The 15,520-nt window shown below is 57.7% G+C and overlaps 1 protein-coding gene across 1 annotated transcript; it reads right to left on the bottom strand.

Moving 5' to 3' along the window:
- Positions 1-5,376: 5,376 nt before the first annotated feature.
- LTO1 (LTO1 maturation factor of ABCE1) lies at positions 5,377-15,203 on the bottom strand. Its single transcript, XM_007171125.2, has 5 exons — positions 15,038-15,203; positions 13,524-13,629; positions 12,212-12,282; positions 8,936-9,053; positions 5,377-8,652 (listed from the first exon to the last, which is right to left on the bottom strand). The coding sequence occupies exons 1-5, from the start codon at positions 15,085-15,087 to the stop codon at positions 8,584-8,586; spliced, it is 414 nt and encodes a 137-aa protein (XP_007171187.1). The 5' UTR covers positions 15,088-15,203; the 3' UTR covers positions 5,377-8,583.
- Between the last annotated feature and the right edge of the window lie 317 nt (positions 15,204-15,520).

Genomic DNA, 15,520 nt, shown 5'->3' with positions numbered 1-15,520 from the left:
CCCCCATCTTCCCAGCCTCACCCCTGTCTCCCCCCAGCCTCAGACTCCTCATTCCCCTAAGTTTCTGCCCAGGGGACTGCAGGACACACCAGACTACTTCCGGCCTCCAGTTTTGTGCTGGAGTGCCCACCCCCTGCTCTCCCCCAGGCTCACATAAGACTCTCTGCGGTGTTCTCCACCCTGCCCCAGACAGGTGGCTCTGGGTGGTCCAGGAACAATTACACGTGGTGTTTCCCCTCCGGGCTGTGAGCCCTTGAGGACAGCTGTCTGGCTGGTCCTCCTCTGCCCACGCCCTGCCTCCCGCCTGCACTCAGCGGGTGCTGAGCAGTAGGGCCGTGCGAGGGCTGCGGGCTTTGTGAGCTGCCGAGGGCTGGGCCCTGCCTGACCCGGGTGCGGTGGGCAGACCCCGAGTTGTGAGGAGTCGGGGGCTGGGGGGCTCCCCAGGGGCCGGGAGCACCTCGTCACCCTGAAAAGGCCCCGGGACACAGCCTGGGCACTAAGGCGAGTCAGTTGCCTGCCAGGGCCCCAGATTCGAGGGGCCCCAGGGCAGGCGTGTTTGCAGAGGTGGGTACTGCTGGGACCCTGGGCGCCAGGCTCCCCACCTTCCCTCTGAGCCCGTCCCTCCTGGAAGCCCGGCAGCAGCGGGGCTCGGCTGTCCCACCACGAGGCCAATCCCAACTCCGGGGGGCAGCTGCGTGGGGCGTGTGTCCCGCATGCTGGGCTGGCCTCCGCCGTGCACAGGGCTCTGTCAGCCCAGGAATGTCTTTGATCAGGAGTTTATGCAGAGGGGACGCAAGCCCCCAGCCTCTAATCCGTTCCCACAGTCCCCCTGCCCGCCGGCCCCTGCCCTGAGCCACACCTCGGCCCAGCAGACAATAGCCGCGGCCGGTGGGCGGGCAGCGCCGGGGACGAGGGCCGGAGGCCCACATCCAGGGGCGCTGTCACCGCCACTCACAGGGCGCACAGGAGGATGGGGAAGCTCTTGGCTCAAGGGCTGCCGTCGGCCCGGAGCCTATCAAAGACGGCAGCGTCTGTTAATCCTTTCAAGTTCCAACTAGCAGCGAGATAGCCTCCCCAGGGCGGTCCCTCTAGCGCAGACCCGTCTAGCTGGAGGGTCGCCCCGCATTCTGGACCCCAAGCCCGCCGAGCACGCCGGGCGGTGTTCCTTCCCTGGTCCCATCGCAGGAGGACAATAGCTCAAGTTCACCCAGCACGTACGGGGGGCCAGGCATTGTGCTAAGGGCCAAACACACCATTTCTCCCTACATCTTTTTGCTGTTGTTGTTGTCGTCGTTTTGTTTTGTTTTTACGGCCGTGCCGCAGGGCGTGCGGAATCTTAGTTCCCTGACCAGGGATCGAACACGCGTCCCCTGCATTGGGAGTGCAGAGTCTTAACCACTGGAAGGCCGGGGAAGTCCTCTCCCTAAATCTTGAAACAGCCCCCAGGGGTTGGTGACAGGCAGGGGACACACTGGCGAGGGGGCCCTGTGGAGCCCACGTTCCTCTCGCAGGTACAAGTATTCCCATCTTCCGGGTCAAGGGCGGGCAGGCTTCTCCACAAAGGGCCAGACGGTGAGTGTTTGGGGCTTTGCTGGCCACGGTCTCCATCCAGCGCCTCGACTCCACCACGTGGGGCAGGCAGCCGCGGAGGACAGTACGGCGACGAGCACAGCCAGGCGGGATCTGGGCTGAGGGTGGGAGCGAGCCGACTCCTGTTGGGGACGAGTAAACCGGGGCCCGGAGAGGTGAAGTCACTGAGCCAGGATCACACGGCGGAGAACTGACCGAGCCAGGCCAGTGGCCGAGTTTGTGTCTCTGGGGCCTGCGCCCCTGGCAGTCAGCTTGGCTGCCTTGCTGAGAACGAGGTCTTCAAAAATGGGCTTGAAGAAAACGCACGGAGTCTTCATTTGAGTATTTTCACCCAACGGTCAGTGCGTGCACTCGGGGCGGCCCTGCTTTGCCAGGAGGCCCAGGGGTCGAGGTCAGGTCCACCCACGTCCAAGACTTCAAGTCAGCGGTCCCTGCAGTCAGGGCAGTGTCTTGGTCAGCTGGCCTGGAGAAGGGCGGCCAGGCATGCTGGCAGTGGCGTCTGACGTGGTCAGTCGTTGTTTGAAAAACACTCTCTCACACATGAGCACATTTTAGAGGAAAAGACCCAGGAGTTGGATCTCAGCTCTGCAACTTTCAGGCTGTGCGGCTTCGCCTTCTGGGCCTCAACTTTCTCATGCATAAAATGGGGATAGTCACGTCTATAAGAAGGGCGGCTCTGCGAGGGCATCCTAGCATCTGTGACACACCCAGCACGGAAGCGGGGCTCAGTCAGTCTGTTCAGTGACCGCCTCCTGGGGTGACGCGAGGACCAATGGCTCGACGTCCATGAAGCACTGAGCACAGTGCCTGGTGCACAGGCATCACTCAGTAAACGTCACCATACTGTCATACTGTCAGTGTGACCACCACCATCCCGTGCATCGTCCAGGTGTGCAAGGAGGCCCCGCTGGTCCCCGAGGGGTGGTCGAGGCCATCCTTATTTCCCTCCTCTGGCAGTTCTTGGTCTTTGTGCCCACACTGAGCGCCCCCACCTGGTGTTGACAGCACCCAGATTTCAGTCGGTGGGAACCACCGTTCTCAGCTCTGTGGCTCAGGTAGGACTGACCCCATCCCCAGCTCCAGGACAGGCGCCAATGGGCTCAAAGCCAACAGCACATCTGCCCCCCAGGACGAGTGGCAGGTTCAAGGGTGGATGTGAAATCTAACAGCCAGCGAGACTCAGGGCGACATTTTCTGGAGCTTCTGGAAAAGAGAGCACTCCACCCTGTTCCTTAGGACTCCTGGGGGCTGGCACAGCCCTTCTGCCCTGACAGGGGCGCCCGTGGTGCCGCGGCCGCAGGATGGAGCCCGAGCGTGAAGCCGGTCGTGCAGGAGCGCAAGAGGGGGACCAGGTCTCCAGACGAGCTGCTGCAGACTGCCCATCACTGCCCCTTACTGTTTGAGTCCAATTGATATGAGTTTCCTAGCATTTTCAAAGCTTCTTAACTATCACACCGTATGTGTGTTTTCTACCTTCTCTGGCTGTAACATGTATTACTGATATAAACATGGGCTGAGACCAGAGGAGAGCTTCGAGCCAGCCTTCACTGGCAGACCCTGTCTCGGCCCCTGTACAGAGGCAGCAGGGCCCCCCAAAGGCAGCAGCCTCTCGGGGGAGAGAGCCAGGGGGCTCCTGTGCCTTGAGATAACAGCGTCTTTCTGGGGTGTAGGTACCACCTGCTCCTCAGAGCAGCTGAGACCAGGGAGCTGAGGCAAATGCTGTAAGGAGGAAGCTCCCCACACGTCAGGCCAGGAAGAAGGGGCTGGACATCACCGCGTCCTGCCTCTCCACTCAGCAGACGGCCAAACGACAGCCCAGACCCCGTTATCAGTGTCCTGGGGCTGCTATAACAAGCCATCACAGAGTGGGTGGTTACATCAGCAGAAATTTATTCTCTCACAGTCCTGGAGGCCGGGGCCGTGCTCCCTCCGCCAGGTCTCCTGGCTGCTGGAAACCCCCGGCGTCCCTTGGCTTATAGCCGCCTCACTCCGTTCTCAGTCTCTGCCCTCGCACGGCTGTCTCTCCTCCACGTGTCTCTCTTCACATGGCATTCTCCTCTTCAAGGACACGGTCATGTGAGACGTAGGGCCCCCTACTCTAGTACAACCCACCATAACGTACACCCGAGTCACAGCTGCAAAAACCCTATTTCCAAAGAAGGTCACATTCACAGGTACCAGGGGCTGGGACTTGGTCATATCTTTTAGGGGACATGGTTCAACTCAACAGATGTGTCTGAGCTCTCAGAGCTAGGGAACCTGTTCGTGGAGCACCCTGGGATTTCAGGGGCGCATGCCCACCAAAAATAATGGAAGTTCAATAAATCCTTGCTGAAAGGATGCAGACAGCCCGCCACTAAGTCTTCAGTTCCATGGCCGTTTACTTGGGGCGTGGGGTCCCCCTGGCCCATCACACTCCTGTGTGGGTAGAAACAGGATCATATTCAGGTATCGCTCCAACCCTAGGGACCCAAGGCCCAGCTGATCTGGTAAAGGGCACCAGGGAGATGGGGCCGAAGCGCTGTCTCTACGGGGGTCCCCAAGGGACACACCAGCAAGGGCCTCCGTGTCAGGTGAGGAGTTTAATCAGCCATCAGAGCTATGGAGAAGTTCACAGGCAAGGAGTGACTGTCCTTCTTGGGACACTGAAGCCCCCCTGAGCCCCTAAGTCCTGGTGGCTTGGATAGGCCCGTCCCTCTGGGGGCCTGGCCCAGCACCTGCACTACTCTCGTGTCCTGTGGGAACTGAACGCAGTGCCCGCTTTTCTCTGACGGATCATACTCGCTTGGGGACATGTTTCCTGGGCCGCAGACTGGTTCCTCACTTCACTCACTAAGGAATGGAATAACTGTGGACTTGGGACGACCTCACCAGTTACTTACAGATTTTGATCTCTCCAAATTACGTTGTGTTTTCAGGTAGGGTGGAAGAGACATTCTCCACGGTGCTGAGCTCAAATGAAAGCTCAAAAAGCGAGTCATGCCAAGGTCACCTCCTCCAGGAAGGCTTCCTGCCCACCTTCCCACTCCCTTATCCCCCAGGCAGAGCTGAACGCCCCCCACCCCACCTCCAGGCTCCCCATCCGTCCCTTAGTGAGCCCTGCTCAGAGGGTCGAGGGCAGCTGATGGCCCACGCGGTCCCTGCCTCTCCTACTGCAGCCAGCACGGGTCTCTTCCCGTAAAGCCGACTCTCTCTGCCGCGATCAGCTAGATGCAAGACTGGTCAGACAGGCTGTGAATTATCGGGAAAATGAGAGTCTGTTCTGGCGAAGAATAATTTAAGCAAACCCCTCGACCCCCGCTGTGCTTAGGCCTGAGGTCAGCCGCTCACTGCGTCCGCTGGTACACCACTCAGCTCAGCTGGGAGCCCCAGGCCCCCACCTGCCGGGGTGAGGGGGCCAGGCAGCGACCCCACCTCATAGGCTTTGTGGACACTTCAGTGACCCAAGGAAGGTCAAGGCGGCCACGAGCAGCCACTCGGTAAACAAGGCTTCTTATCCCTTCCTCCAAATCACTTCATTCTTTTCTCACCACTGGGTAGAGAAAAACAACAAGCTGAACGTGAAGTAAAAGTAAGCGTCCGGGGCTGGGATCTGGCCTGTGGGTGGGTGTTTCCCACCACCCACCACGGTGCCTCTGAGAGTAGAGTTCCAACGTGGTAAGTTCAGGGGGAGGATGGATTAGCCTGCTTATTCCCAATTACTAATGTTCTAAAAAATAAAATGAAGTAGCTTCAACTTTTTTTTTTAATAAAATTTATTTATTTATCTATTTATTTTTGGCTGCGTTGGGTCTTCGTTGCGGTGCGCAGGCTTCACATTGCAGTGGCTTCTCTTGTTGCGGAGCATGGGCTCTAGGCACGCGGGCTCAGTAGTTGTGGCGCACGGGCTTCGTTGCTCTGCGGCATGTGGGATCTTCCCCGACCAGGGCTGGAACCCGTGTCCCCTGCACTGGCAGGCGGATTCTCAACCACTGCGCCACCAGGGAAGCCCCAAAGTAACTTCACCTTCTAAGTGAAACGGGCTTCTTCTCTCCCAAGTGAAGTCCGTCCAGGCAGCCAGACAGGGTGGCTATTACAGGCCACCCTGTATTCACCCTATGGCTGAATTATGTCCCCACCAAAATTCATGTTGGAGTCCTGCCCCTCAGAACCTAGAATGTGACTATATTTGGAGATGGGGCCTTTAAGGAGGTCATCAAGGTGGGCCCCAATCCAACAGGGCTGGAGTCCTTAAAGCAACACCGACACACACAGGGACGACCGTGTGAGGACACAGGGAGAAGACAGCCGTCTACCCGCCGAGGAGAGAGGCCTCAGGAGGAACCGGCCCTGCCCACACCTGGACCTCGGATTCCAGCCTCCAGGACTGGGGACCGTGAATGTCTGTTGTTTAAGGCACCCACTGTGCGGCATTCGCTATGGCAGCCCCGGCTGACTAATAACGTGGCACAAAATATGCTGGGAATTTCCGACAGGGCAGAGCAAGTAGGCCAGAGCCGTGGGAAATCTACGAGCCCCTGGAAAGGGGTGAAATCCAACAAGCGTTAATAGCCAGCAGGACCAGGTGTAGGAGCACAGGAAGGGGGGGGTGGGGTGGGGTGGGGGGAGGGCAAGCAGGATCCCTTCGCCTGCTAGCAATGGAAGCCCTACCGAAGTGGCCTTGAACTAGGGCGTTCATCAGCTCCTATAACCGAGGCTGGCAAGCAGAGCACCTCTCGGGGGTCAGTCAGCACAGCTGCTCGGCAATGTCCTCGGGCTGGGTCCTCTCTGGCTGGGCTCTGCCATGCCCAGGTCTGGCTTCATCCGTAGCTGCTTGCAAGCTGCCTGTCATAATTCCAGGTGTCGCATCCCCACAGCACAACTTCCAAAAGAGATACCATCTCTCTCAAGAGTGATGTGACCTTTCCCAGAAGCCCTCGGGTGTCCTCCACCGTCTCATCCGCCAGAAGAGCAAGCTCCCCGGACCCCATCGCTGGAGGTGGCATCACAGGAGCAGAGTCGTTGTGATGCGAACAGGGGCTCTGTCTGTACTGGAATCCAGAACATCTGTCTTGGGTGACCAAGGGGTCCTGGAAACTGGGTCTCATCCTCCAAGAAGGAGCCAGGCTGGCACAGGTCAAGTCCGGTGTCCAGGGGCCCTGAAGATGATCGATGAGGCAGCTCGGCCCCGCGGGATGGGGGAGAGGAAGTGGCGGCCGGCTGCTCTGGCTGACACCTGGCATGGGAGAGGCTGAGAGGAGAGAGATGGAAGGGGTGCGGGGGAGTGAGGTTTGGGGCAGGAGAGGTCAGTGATAAACGCACGCCGTGGCTGGCCAGGGGCAGCAGGACCCGACCCTTTCCTGAGCATCACGGAGCGCCGTCCTGTCACAGTAGCTGCCGCCATGCATATTAATGAAACACGCAGACACAAACACAACAGAAGGCTGTTCAGTGCGACCCTGGTACCTCAACCCCAAATATCACGGAGAAAGGAATGAATTCGCTAGATGTCGCATCAAAAATGGTCCCAGATGGCCTTTTGCTTTAAAATATACTCTTTTTTTTTTTTTTCAATTATAAAAATAATACATTATCCAAACAGATTGCTTAGGAAGCACAAAAATCCACCCAGGAAAATGTCAACAAAAGCCCCTCCATCCCACCAGCCAGAGATAAGCGCTGCTGCTGTCTGTGACGAAGGCGCACCTGGGGCCGTGCACCGCGTGCAGATGATGCCTTTTAAGTCCGGGCAGAAGACAGAGAACTCACACTAGAAGGCAGGCTGCAGTAAGGCTGCGAAGTTTCTGCACATAGAGCGGTGGCCTTAAAGTCTCCTCCCCGTGACCATTTCTGATGCTGCAGAGCCCCACCCACCCGGGGACACAGGAAGAGCACGTCCCGGCTTCCTGGGGACAGGGCTGGCCTCTGCTCCTCTCAGCCAGACACCCACGTCCATGGCCACCTGAGATGCCCCAGGGCTCCACGGGGCATAGCGGGGACCTGCGGGCAGGGACCCCGAGACTGTGGGTGCGAACGTGCATTCCGGAGCGGGCACCAGGAGACAGGGCTGGAGTCCCAGCTCTGCCGCCCACTGCCCTTGGACCAGGCAGTCTCTTGGGCCTCGGTTTCCTCGTCTGTAAAACGGGAATCACGCCCACCCCGTGGGCTCCTGAAGGGACTGAACAAAAGGCGAGAAGCAGGTCACGGCACTGGCACATCTCAAGGGTCAGCAAACGTCACAGCTCCCATCACTCCGTCCATTAACCTGCTTCGTGTCAACCCTGTGGCTCTCATTTTTTTTTTTTTTTTTTTTTTGTGGCCGTGTTGGGTCTTCGTTTCTGTGCGAGGGCTTTCTCTAGTTGCGGCGAGCGGGGGCCACTCTTCATCGCGGTGCGCGGGCCTCTCACCATCGCGGCCTCTCTTGCTGCGGAGCACAGGCTCCAGACGCGCAGGCTCAGTAATTGTGGTTCACGGGCCCAGTTGCTCCGCGGCATGTGGGATCCTCCCAGACCAGGGCTTGAACCCGCGTCCCCTGCACTGGCAGGCGGATTCTCAACCACTGCGCCACCAGGGAAGCCCGGCTCTCATTTTTTAAAAAACTGTCCCTCTGAGCGCTGACCAAAGCCCGGGGGCTAAAGGGGAGGTTTATCCTATCCAGAGCCAACCGGAATCTAGATCCAGCCAGGCCTGACAGGTGACGAGAACCCGTGAGCCAGGGGCCTGGACCCTGGACCAGAGAAGAGCAGCCAGGTGAGGGCTCTGCCAGGGCTGCGTTCACGCTGCAGAGCAGACAGGGTCCAACAAAGGACGGGCCTATGTGGAGGGGCCCCGTGGGGGGGGCACCGAGGCCACCCGGCAGACCTCGGGGGAAGGAAGCCCTTTCAGCGGCCAAGCTGGAACCCTCCCTGCAAAACAATGAATCCCCCATCGTTGCTTTGCCTTTAATCACATTTTTAAACACTTAACATACGAACATCTGTTCCCTGATGTTTCGTCTTTGTGCGTCTGTCATCCTCAAAATGAAAGTCCGGAACCTTCTGCACTAACTTTAAAGTCGGGATGGACGTTTAGTAATGAACAAAGCTGAAAACACAAAAGAAAACAAATGTTTTTTTAAATTAGAGCAGAACTCTCGCTCTCTAGCTGCAGCTCTACTTGTCTAGGTCACCACCCTTCAAGAAGTTCTCACACCTGTTCCCTAGACGGTCCTCGGTTTCCTTACATCGACATACACAAGGATTTGCTTTACTGACCATTTATATGTTACCGGTGGCCCCAAAACCATTAGCAAAGTGAGCCCCCAGGGCTGCCCCAGCTACATCTGAGAAAGGCCCCCCGATCAAAAAGATGCACACAGGACACAAACCTGCTTAAATTTCCCTCTAATTCTGTCTAAGTCTTCATGAAGTTTATCATAAGTAGGATCATCATAAGGGAATTTCTGAATCATTCCAATCAACGATTCTAAGACCTTCATCTTTTTGCTGTAAAACACAGAAATAAAGCCTTTTAGCCCTTCGCACACGACAGGCTCAGCTTGTGTAACAGCGACGCCGCTCCCGGCTTTAAGCTGGTGGTGCTGAGCGTGTCTGGCCTCAGGCGCTGGTGACTGACTGTCATCACACTGAACAACCTTTACTCACCTGGCAATGTGAGCCCACCCACAACCGCGGCCCGACATCAAGAGCGAACTGACCTTACAGGGACGGCTCCATCCGGACCCAGTGGCCAAAGCAACACCGACCAGCACGCGGACCACCGGTCCCCAGGCCTGACCCCAGAGCAGACAGAAGTGGACAGGAAAGAGTGCCGGGCGTGGCCTTGCCTGCTCCGGACCTGGGGATTTTCCAGGTAAACCGGCAAGCCCCCTCCACCCATAGGGCAGAAACCAGTGGCTGGTGTTTGAGTTCGTCTCCCTTTCCCAGGAAGACGAGGAGCTCAGCTGGTGGGCGGCCCGGACAACCACCCCAAGGCACTCAGGTATTTCATATCTCCGAGCCTCAGCGTCCACATCTGTAAAATGGGGCCTCAACGGCCACCTCCCAGGCTCTCAGGAGGATAAGCCCAGAACGTGCTACAGAGTAGGGGCTCGATAAACGTCAGTCTCCTCGCTTCATTTGGGAGGGTGGGTGCCCTCTGGGTCGCGGCAAGCGATCCTGCCGAGCCGCCTCCCCCTGACCACATCTGATCCCCAGGGTGTCAGGAGCATGCTAGATATCTGATCCCTGGCAATCTTGAAGGACTCATCCTTAGGATGAAGCAACAGCCATTCAAAGTGACCAGGACCTGCTCACATTTGCAGTTTTTAAACCAGTTCAGAAGAACTATGATGGCCACCTCTTGGAGAAAACACAAAACCGCAAAAGGTCAGAGGGAGTTAATTAAAGCAACAAAGCACTTGGTTTCCAGGGAGTTGGAAGGCAGATGCCAACATGCGGGAAACGGGAAATGGCTGCACCTGCCACGATACGACTACCACCCACTCCCAACTCTGCAAGCGCGACGGGTCGTTCCTGCCTTCCTGGGTCAGTGAGGCTACTCCAGACACACCCAGCCTGTCACACGGTCAAAGCCAGTGCACGTCAGGAGGGTGTGACCCACTCACGGCTGGTGTAAGGGAAAGCGCCTTCACCAGGCTGCGGAAGGGGCAGAGGAGCGTCTCAGGCTGGGTCAGAAAGCTACAGTCACCTGATGAAAGGTCGCCATCCTTCAGACTGAGATACGGCTCTCCACACAGCTTCTCTCGTGTGAAAATTCCCTTAGCTCACTGAATGATAACACACATGGCAGGTGTTTCTCTTTTAACATCCTTACTTGAAATATAAAGAAGCAGATCCTCTGCCCGCCTTCTACCATTTTTTTAAAAACTGTACAGACTTAGAAAATCCAAAAACCATTGCTCTAAGATAAAGGGTTTTAGGTTGTGTTTCAAAGGGCTCCCCGGGCTCTGCTGGTGGGGTGGGGATGGCGGGGCGGCGGGCCACGGGCCCTCTGATGCACAGACCGGGGGCGCGGCTTTAGGAAGGGAGGGAACCCCTGCCCTGGGGTGTGGGTTGGCAGCCCCCGGGTGCGAGACCCTTCACACCCAGTGCAGGGCCCTCCGTAAGCCGCAGATCCCGGTGCGGGGAGAAGGGGAGGCTGCCGGAGCATTCCAAGTCCATGCGCCCCACCCCGCCTTCGTGGGCCGGGAGTGGGGAGGCACGCTCCGCTCCGACCGCCGCCCAGTGGTGCCCGGGGCTGCCAACCACTGTCCCAACCTGAGCGCCAGCTACCCGCCCACTCCCACTGAATCTTCAGAGGAAAATCTCCCCAAGATGGCCCTCGGCTGATGGACGAATCCGGTCAACTCCCACTTGCTCAGTGACGGGACAAGTCAGAGAGCAGGCGACCCCACAATCACCCAGACTCTGTCTTGAGCATCCCTGCTCTGACATTTCAATATGGCTGTGGCCCAAGTTCTAGAAATTCAAAATATTCCAAATAAGATGACAGGTCACGTGGACGGGGGAATGCCAGCTTCCCTGCTCTGTCATCCACTCTCCTGGCACCCCTCCCAGGCCAGGCAAAGCCACCAGACATCAAGATGATGCAGAGCAGCCGCCGAAGCCCAGTGTCGGCTCCCATGAGCGGCAGGACGGCCTTTCACATAAGGGTGCGTTTCCAGCTTAAGAGTGAAGACCGGGGGTGGGGACAGGGTCCCGGGGCTTCAGGAAGCAGCACCCAGCAAGAGCACGCTCCAAAGTCTACAGACGGGCTTCCCTCGTGGCGCAGTGGTTGACAATCTGCCTGCCAATGCAGGGGACACGGGTTCGAGCCCTGGTCCGGGAAGATCCCACACGCCACGGAGCAACTAAGCCCGTGCTCCGCAGCAGCTGAGCCTGCCTGCGCTCTGGAGCCCGCGAGCCACAACTGCTGGGCCCGTGTGCCACAACTACTGAAGCCCGCATGCCTAGAGCCCGTACTCCGCAACAAGAGAAGCCACTGCAATGAGAAGCCCGCGCACCGCAATGAAGAGTAGCCCCTGCTCGCCGCAACTAGAGAAAGCCCGCGTGCAGCAACGAAGACCCAATGCAGCCAAAAATAAATAAATACGTTAAAAAAAACAAAAAGGCTACAAACACTACAAATAACAGCTCATGGTTACTTAGTGCTTCCAGGCAGCTGACACCTGTGAACCACATGAAATGGGTCATCTCATTAGCAGACCTTTCAGCTACATTAAAAAACCCAGTGACAAGGGAGTCACCATTTCTGAGCCCTGATCATACCAAGACTGTTCTGCTCTGTTTGCTAGAAGCTCAGAGGAAAGATGAATGAGAAGATAGTATCATTTTCATCGTGGTTTGACTGGCAGGGTAACTAAAAGCCACTTAGCGCCCTAAGGTCTCCAGGGAAAAGGCAGGGGGATCCGAGGACCCCTGGGAAGTAATGACAACGGATGTTCACCCAACACCAGAAATGCGCCCGGCGCTTTCTAGTTACTATTTCCTGTAAACCTCATGACAACATTTCAGGTTCGGCCTGGTTATTTCCCCATTTTACAGATGATGAGACTGAGACACTAACCGCCCAAGGTCAGAGTGAGCTATGAAACCAGAACTTCCCGTCCAGACACCGAAGAAGAAAGAAGGCTCAGCTTTACCTGTCCTTCTCAGTGGTGCAGCCGTGCAGGAGACATCTCCAAGCAAAAGCAAAACCTTGGTAGCACCCGATCTGTGAATTTACGAAACATTCAAGAGTGAAATGACTAACCAACAGCTATACTTGATCTAAATATCAAGCTCTCAAATCAAAAAGGCGGGGGGTGGGGGCCAGGGGGCAGTGGTGCTTCTTCTCTTGCTGTTCTGGAAGCACCCACTGGGCACCAGGCTACAGAAGTTGGAGGTCAAGTCACCAGCGGGACAGCCGGCCTCCAAGGTGGCCCCACTGGACCCCACCTCCCCACCCCTGGGTATTCCTGCCCTGTGCGGTCCCCTGACTGGATCGGGGTGACCTTGGAAGAGGCAGCACATGACCTCTGAATCTAGGCATGAACAATGTCACCTCTGCCCTGCCGACGTGGGTCACCCGCACAATGTCACGGGGACACTCAAGCAGCCCTGTGGGGAGGTCCACGCGGCGAGGACAGCCGCGGGAGCAGCCGCGGGAGGAGTGGCTCCTCCAGCCCCAGCGAGCTCTCAGCTGACTCTTAACTCCAGCATCCAGAGAGCCCGAGCCGGGACCGGCCGGCCCCAGCGAGCTCTCAGCTGACCGCAGGCTGGCTGACTCTTAACTCGAGCATCCAGAGAGCCCGAGCCGGGACTGGCCGGCCCCAGCAAGCTCTCAGCTGACCGCAGACTGGCTGACTCTCAACTCCAGCATCCAGAGAGCCCGAGCCGGGACCGGCCAGCTCAGCTGCTCCTGGACCACAGACCCTCAGAATCCGTGTGAGACGATAAACACTGCTCGTCTTAAGCCCACGTGTCTGGTGCGGATTCGTTCTGCAGCCACAGACACCTGATACAGTCCTGACGGCCTCAGACGTTACTGCTTAGGGCCAGTTATCTCCGTAAGTGAGGGCCGATCTAGGTCGAAGGGCCGGAGAAAAGGAAAATCGGGGATTTTATGGAACTCCAACAGAAATATAAGCGGCATGTTTTCACATGACACAGGGCGCTCAGTCCCTGGGGGAGGATTCAGCCGGCTTAAGACACAGGCCAGCACCATGACACTGGACGTCGACTGAGGTGAGGGGGGCCTTATTTTCTCTTTCTCCAGCCCACCCGACTTCATCATCTCCACACAGCAACACCCTCTGCGGGTTCCCTTCTGAGACGATTTCTCCGTCAACGTTCTATCTAGCCTACTGCCGTGGGAAGAGGCCTGAAGTGGTGGCTCGATCATACTGATCATCAAGGCAAGTTGTCAATGGTCAGAGAAAAGGATTCCTTTCTAAGTGGGGGGGTCCCACTTACCTCGGATCCGATTTTAGCTCCATGTAACGTGCCGTACTGTCTTCCTTCAATCATGCCCAAACTACTTCCTTTTTCATAGCCTTCCTGATAACCTTCCCCGTGAAACCTGCAACGGAGGAGAGGAAGCGTGAGCAAATAAACAGGAGAAGGCTCATTCTTCCTGCAGAAACTTTCCTCTTCCACATCACCCAGACCCAGCAAGACAAGACCTAGTACTGTAGAAAAAGAACAAAATTTAAGCCAGAAAACTTAAGTTCCAATCTCAGCTCCACCCCTCCCTAAGTCTCTCCGTCTGGCAAGTCGCTGTAATTCTGGAAGCCCCATTTACCTCTTCTACAAAGAGGAAGGTGGGCCAAATCGGTGATTCCCAAACCTGGCAGAATATCAGAAACACACAGGAAAATTTCAAAGATACAGATTCAGGGGCCTCACTCCTCGTATTCAGTTAAGTCTGGAGTAAGGCCCGGGAATCTGCTTTTCAAAATCTCCCCGGTAATTCGTCTGCAGCCAGGTCATCGAGCCCCAGTTCTGCGTCTGTAAGCTAGACTGCTTGGTCAAGTGCTTCAAAAAAAAAAAAAAAAAAAAAAAAAACACCAACTCTGCAACATGTACCGGGCTTTCCATCACATCTCAGGAGACTAGCAAGGAGAAACGCCATCAGATGATCACAAAATGTACCGTGACCGTGGCGCCTGCAGTAGCATAAAGGCTCTGACTCTGAAGGCCCAGCAGTGTAATTCGCACCATCATAACCTGCAGTCACCAAAGTGAAAGGGGTCTGCTGGAGCGCCCGGTGAGGCCGAGGGGAGAGCTCCCACTTACTGGCTGTGGGGCCCTGGGAGTGACCTTGCCTCCTCCTCTGAAAGACAGGGTGAAGGACAGGATCCACTTCACAAGTAGGGCTAAAATAAATAACGGGATACAACGCTTAGCTCAGCGTCCAATTCACAGCGATCTCCAAATAAACGTCAGCGACTGTTTACTGTTCACTCTCTTTCTTAACTGACATCTATTGATGTCTCAAGTGGGCAGGGCACTGGAAGACAGCCACAAAGCAACCAACAGCTCCCCCACTCCCCCCCACCCCCGTCACAGCCCTAGGCGCTCCCCGGGGGCTCAGGAGGGAAAAGGATGACGCCTGACACCTTTAAGAGCGTGTCCGTGAACGCTGCCGTATGTCCTACCGCTGAGGAACAAGAAAAACGGGCAGCGCCCAGATGGCAAAGGCCCATCCCACCCAAGGAAGGGCGGTCCCTGGAGGGAGGCAGTCACCAGGCCGAGCAGATGCGTGAGGCAGCCCCGGACGGGGGAGGCGGGTCTAGAGGGGCAGCTGGGCACGTGGCGCTCGCCCGAGAGGCCGATGAGCAAAGGAGAAGCAGCAGCATGTCGGGCCCTCCCGCGCCAGCCGCCTTCTGAGCCACAGCGCGTTCCCCCAGGGCCCGGGCGGCCGCCGCAGCCCAGCGGCTGAGAGCATACCTGCCCGGGTGGGGCCCCGGCCCAGCCCCGCTACCCACCTCTCATCCGCCATCACGATGGCTTCGAACATGTCCTGACTCCCGGCCATGGCGGCAGCCGGCCCGCCCCTCGAGCTCCGGCGCCAAGCGCTGCGGTCGCAAACACACGAGCCTCGGGCACTGACGCACCGCTTCTGAGGAGGCGAAGTCCACTTCCGGGGGCGGCCGCGCGGGGCAGGCCGGGTAAGGACGGCACGCGGGAGGGCTCAGCACGCGCCGGCGCGGGGCCAAGCCGCGTGCGCGGCGGCGGCGCTGGGCGGAGCTGGGCCGGGACGCGGCCCCGCCCCGAGGCCTCTTCGCTCCGCTCCCCTGCTCCCGCCAGGGGTCAGCTGCTCCCCGGCTGCAGCATCCACCTGGCTGCGAGGGGGGATGGGGGGTGACCCGGGGTGGGGGGGTGACCCGGGGGGGGGTTGGGGGGGACCCGGGGGTGGGGGTGACCCGTGACCTCACCGTCACAAAACCAGGCAGATGCAACCGAACTGC

The sequence above is a fragment of the Balaenoptera acutorostrata genome, chromosome 9, assembly GCF_949987535.1.
Source record: "Balaenoptera acutorostrata chromosome 9, mBalAcu1.1, whole genome shotgun sequence".
In the NCBI taxonomy this organism is placed as follows: Eukaryota; Metazoa; Chordata; class Mammalia; order Artiodactyla; family Balaenopteridae; genus Balaenoptera; species Balaenoptera acutorostrata.
The sequence above is the reverse complement of the archived record's forward strand: the minus strand, read 5'-3'. Positions and strand labels throughout refer to the sequence as shown.

Excerpts from the sequence above, each read along its gene's own strand:
- LTO1 (XM_007171125.2), bottom strand. The coding sequence starts at position 15,087 with ATGGCCGGGAGTCAGGACATGTTCGAAGCCATCGTGATGGCGGATGAG. Across the intron at positions 9,054-12,211 it reads TGCACCACTGAGAAGGACAG|CAAAAAGATGAAGGTCTTAG; the intron begins GTAAAGCTGAGC and ends TGTGTTTTACAG. Across the intron at positions 8,653-8,935 it reads TTAGAGGGAAATTTAAGCAG|CTTTGTTCATTACTAAACGT; the intron begins GTTTGTGTCCTG and ends TTGTGTTTTCAG.